The 5,029-nt window shown below is 45.6% G+C and overlaps 1 protein-coding gene across 1 annotated transcript; it reads right to left on the bottom strand.

Moving 5' to 3' along the window:
• Positions 1-238: 238 nt before the first annotated feature.
• On the bottom strand, positions 239-3,189 carry LOC124777612. The gene is made up of 11 exons (XM_047253073.1): positions 3,170-3,189; positions 2,992-3,037; positions 2,657-2,874; positions 2,321-2,569; positions 2,115-2,230; positions 1,743-1,935; positions 1,407-1,655; positions 1,201-1,316; positions 829-1,021; positions 493-741; positions 239-402 (listed from the first exon to the last, which is right to left on the bottom strand). Exons 2-11 carry the CDS (start codon positions 3,035-3,037, stop codon positions 268-270), a joined length of 1,764 nt encoding a protein of 587 aa, XP_047109029.1. The 5' UTR covers positions 3,170-3,189; the 3' UTR covers positions 239-267.
• Positions 3,190-5,029: the final 1,840 nt, after the last annotated feature.

A 5,029-nucleotide genomic window follows, 5' to 3' on the forward strand; every position in this document is an offset into this window, starting at 1 on the left:
AACGTTAAAATACGCCCGGATCTAGGAGTTCATGTGAATTACGCCAACAAAAAAATGAGTATTGTTTTGAGATTTAATAGAATGTAGAAGGAAACATAAGGAATGGTTTAAATAAAGGAGCATGAATGAAATATAACGATAAACATTTCATATTTTACTGGAAAATAATTTATTCACGTGCTCATAGTTAGAAAACAACACTTGACTCTTCCCGTAATGGACATCATAAGCAATAACACATTGTATTTAACAGTTGACAGTCATTGTTTACAATTTCCTCGTAGGCAAGCCGAAAAGACCGCGAATCAGGTCAATGAATGCGTCGACGTCGATGCCAGCGTCCCTCAGTTTCTGAAGCAGCTCCTGGTACTCTGGCAGCGAGTTCAGAGTTTCCACGATCGACTACAACAGATGCACAGTCAACATAAACTTTAGGTACTAAGTATCCTCCAGAAAGGTCAGCTAACTACTGATCAAGACGTGACGACTCACCTGGAATTCGGGAGACCTGATCCTGTCGTAGAGCTCCTTGAAGTCGGGGCTGGTTTCCAGCTTCTCGTCGAACAGAGCCCGGAGTTCGTCCAGTGGCAAGATGGCGAGAATCTCGTCGACCATGGAACGGATGCTCCTGGTGTGTCTCAGCTTGGATGGAGGAGGAAGCTGGGGCAGTCCCAGGAAGTCGTGTAGAGCGTTCACGTATTTGTAGACATCGAGGCCGGACTCTTGCAGGTAGTTGAGGAACTGTGGAGAAGAACGTAACAATTTAACATATTCCTAATAAAAGTATATTGCGTCGGTCTGCAACTGGTACAGGTGTGGGATTCTTACATCAATGTATTCTGGGAGAGCGTCGATGGCCAGGACAATGCTCTTGAAGTCATCGGAGAGTATGTACTGAACAGCAGCCTGCACCTCAGGGTCGTTGGCCAAGTGGTCGAGCACGATAGCGACAATTTCGTCGACGGGGATCAGGGCGAGGAAGTCATTGAGGTCATCCTGGAGGTTGCGGTTGGCCTTCTTGGCAGATACATGGAGGCGAATCTTGTTGCTGGAGCCTAAGAGAGAATAAAGTGAGACTTTAAGTACTCTAGAAGCGAAAACGTGCACATGTCTCTGAAATGTGAAAATCTTTGAAAGAATGCCTGTTAGATACTCATGCTTTCATTACTTAGCTATGTACTGTGTTACTTACTTGATGGCAGGCCGAAAAGACCGCGAATCAGGTCAATGAATGCGTCGACGTCGATGCCAGCGTCCCTCAGTTTCTGAAGCAGCTCCTGGTACTCTGGCAGCGAGTTCAGAGTTTCCACGATCGACTACAACAGATGCACAGTCAACATAAACTTTAGGTACTAAGTATCCTCCAGAAAGGTCAGCTAACTACTGATCAAGACGTGACGACTCACCTGGAATTCGGGAGACCTGATCCTGTCGTAGAGCTCCTTGAAGTCGGGGCTGGTTTCCAGCTTCTCGTCGAACAGAGCCCGGAGTTCGTCCAGTGGCAAGATGGCGAGAATCTCGTCGACCATGGAACGGATGCTCCTGGTGTGTCTCAGCTTGGATGGAGGAGTAAGCTGGGGCAGTCCCAGGAAGTCGTGTAGAGCGTTCACGTATTTGTAGACATCGAGGCCGGACTCTTGCAGGTAGTTGAGGAACTGTGGAGAAGAACGTAACAATTTAACATATTCCTAATAAAAGTATATTGCGTCGGTCTGCAACTGGTACAGGTGTGGGATTCTTACATCAATGTATTCTGGGAGAGCGTCGATGGCCAGGACAATGCTCTTGAAGTCATCGGAGAGTATGTACTGAACAGCAGCCTGCACCTCAGGGTCGTTGGCCAAGTGGTCGAGCACGATAGCGACAATTTCGTCGACGGGGATCAGGGCGAGGAAGTCATTGAGGTCATCCTGGAGGTTGCGGTTGGCCTTCTTGGCAGATACATGGAGGCGAATCTTGTTGCTGGAGCCTAAGAGAGAATAAAGTGAGACGTTAAGTACTCTAGAAGCGAAAACGTGCACATGTCTCTGAAATGTGAAAATCTTTGAAAGAATGCCTGTTAGATACTCATGCTTTCATTACTTAGCTATGTACTGTGTTACTTACTTGATGGCAGGCCGAAAAGACCGCGAATCAGGTCAATGAATGCGTCGACGTCGATGCCAGCGTCCCTCAGTTTCTGAAGCAGCTCCTGGTACTCTGGCAGCGAGTTCAGAGTTTCCACGATCGACTACAACAGATGCACAGTCAACATAAACTTTAGGTACTAAGTATCCTCCAGAAAGGTCAGCTAACTACTGATCAAGACGTGACGACTCACCTGGAATTCGGGAGACCTGATCCTGTCGTAGAGCTCCTTGAAGTCGGGGCTGGTTTCCAGCTTCTCGTCGAACAGAGCGCGGAGTTCGTCCAGTGGCAAGATGGCGAGAATCTCGTCGACCATGGAACGGATGCTCCTGGTGTGTCTCAGCTTGGATGGAGGGGTAAGCTGGGGCAGTCCCAGGAAGTCGTGTAGAGCGTTCACGTATTTGTAGACATCGAGGCCGGACTCTTGCAGGTAGTTGAGGAACTGTGGAGAAGAACGTAACAATTTAACATATTCCTAATAAAAGTATATTGTGTCGGTCTGCAACTGGTACAGGTGTGGGATCCTTACATCAATGTATTCTGGGAGAGCGTCGATGGCCAGGACAATGCTCTTGAAGTCATCGGAGAGTATGTACTGAACAGCAGCCTGCACCTCAGGGTCGTTGGCCAAGTGATCGGTGACGATAGCGACAATTTCGTCGACGGGGATCAGGACGAGGAAGTCATTGAGGTCATCCTGGAGGTTGCGTGTGTGTACGCTAATTCGGGGGGCAGGAACAGCCTTTGCTGAAATTAATCATCAGTGCAATTTATTTAGTCCGTTTCATCAACGAGTAGGTATGTGGTTTCACTGTGTAAAACAGGTATTGTAAAATTTATATTATCGTAATATGCTTATGCTACCTGCTGTTATCCCGAGGACAGCGAAGAGGATGAAGATCGTCTTCATCTGTAAATTAGAACGGACATTAAATTTAGTCTAAAGTTCCTTCAACAGATTCATCTCTTTTTTATACCAACTAATGACTGGCCATCTCCATCTGGCACTTCTTAGCGTCTGTTAGGCGTGCATGTCGCTTACCTCGAGCACGTCTCGCTGCTTTGCTTCCAGCTATGTGATCTGCCGTAATGCTGCTCACTATTTATATTGTCTCTTATCTCCGTAGCGAGACACCTGTGTTGTAGTGATTTGCTTTATCTGTGTGAACGATCGATTGCAAAGAGACCGATTATTAGGAAGACACGTGTGGTAATTCTGATAATAACATTCTCACGAAACTAACGCATTTCACGTATGTGACGCATACACTTTACGTGCCCACCACTGTTGCTGCCGTCTCACGGCCTCGTGCGTTGCCAAGCGAGCTACCTCACTGATTCATTACCCTGGGAAAACGAAACTGCGCCTTTTACTGAACCTTACTTAATGGTAGGCTGTGTTCTATCTTTGTTCAGACATCTTCAGTTAGGTTTTCTTTCGTTTTCGTTAATAACTTTAGATAAAATATGGAATGTTCCTTTGAACAATCCATACTCGATTTCGTCCCCTAATTTTTCCGAAACTATAGGTACAGTGTTGTTACGTGAATGTTAAACTCTTCTGTCTTTGTGTAGCTTCCTATTTCGCATACAACATCAGTTCATGTCTGTTCGTCTGTTCACAGCGTTAGGGTTCCTTACTACAGTCGTAATAGGAAAAGGCAAACTATATTTGCAACTTTTGATTGATTTCATCAACAAAATTCTTTTCGTGACTTATCTTTGTTTATTCCGATTTGTTTTCATTTTGATAGCAGTCCCTGGTATTATTGCCAATTATTCGTGAGTTTTTGTTCTCCCAAGTATGAGCCTAATTAATTAGTGAACATCAATACATCTGTGAATTATTCTTTCCATATTGGACTGCTCTTTAGAAGGCAGCGACAGGTCTAAGATTACATAAAATTTTTGTCCACGCCAAACGCACGCGGCTTGATAATCGCTAAGGAGCAACTGACACTCACCGAGGATCAACTGCCAACTGTTGCAGAACAATCGACACTTGCTATGGAACACCCGATGAATATAGTAAAAGGAAATATAGACGGCTGTATTTGTTAACTGCAGTGAAGCCTGGACACGAATGCGTTATATGCGTTCGACAGTTCACGGTGTTTGACGAAGGTTATTATGGAAAAGATTAGTGTGTCAATCCCTACGGTACGCCAACAAGTCTGTTAGAAATCATTTGATAGCTTACGTTCGTGGATGAACATTTCGACGGCTCAAAACCGGCGTGTCACTGCAGTGGCAACAGTAAGGGGTGTGTCCAAAAATGTCTTGCCGTGTTTAAAAAAGACTGCTGAAGGTATAAAGCAATGTGAAAGCGTGCCGGTGATAGCAGACAGACCACATCACAAGAGGATCCATGCATTGTCCTCTTGGTGAAAAGGAACAAACATCTCACTTCTAGGCAGATCGCTGCAGACCTTGTAACCGGTACCGGTACACGCGTCTCTGCCAGAACCATTTTGCTACGATTAAATCAGGCTGCTTTGTATGCGCGGAAGCATTTTAAATGCATCCCACTTCAACGAAATCAGTGTCGAGAAAGAGTTCGCTATTATATGGAGAATGAGAATGTTTGTTAGGATAAGTGGAGAGTGATGTTCTCCGATGACTCCTGCTTCACTGTGGCAAGTGGTTCTTCCCACCAGTTAGTCCAGAGAGATGGGTGAACACGTTACTCACCACAGAATGTTCATGGACGTCATCATTATGGCCTAAACATTATATTGCGGGCAGGCATTATGCACAATGGCCGAATACCGTTGCATAGTTTTGCGCGACGTTTCATTACAGCGTAGCGCTATTCCAGGGAGATTCTTCTGGATCACGTCCTTCTGTTTAGGGGTGCGGCAGGTCATGACTCTTTGTTTATGGACGACATTGCCCGCAAACC

Source organism: Schistocerca piceifrons, chromosome 2 (assembly GCF_021461385.2).
Source record: "Schistocerca piceifrons isolate TAMUIC-IGC-003096 chromosome 2, iqSchPice1.1, whole genome shotgun sequence".
Lineage (NCBI taxonomy): Eukaryota > Metazoa > Arthropoda > Insecta > Orthoptera > Acrididae > Schistocerca > Schistocerca piceifrons.

Coding starts and splice junctions, on each gene's coding strand:
- LOC124777612 (XM_047253073.1), bottom strand. CDS start 3,037: ATGAAGACGATCTTCATCCTCTTCGCTGTCCTCGGGATAACAGCAG. Junction 2,570..2,656: donor CTCTCCCAGAATACATTGAT/GTAAGGATCCCA, acceptor TCTTCTCCACAG/TTCCTCAACTACCTGCAAGA. Junction 1,317..1,406: donor TCAGGTCTCCCGAATTCCAG/GTGAGTCGTCAC, acceptor CATCTGTTGTAG/TCGATCGTGGAAACTCTGAA.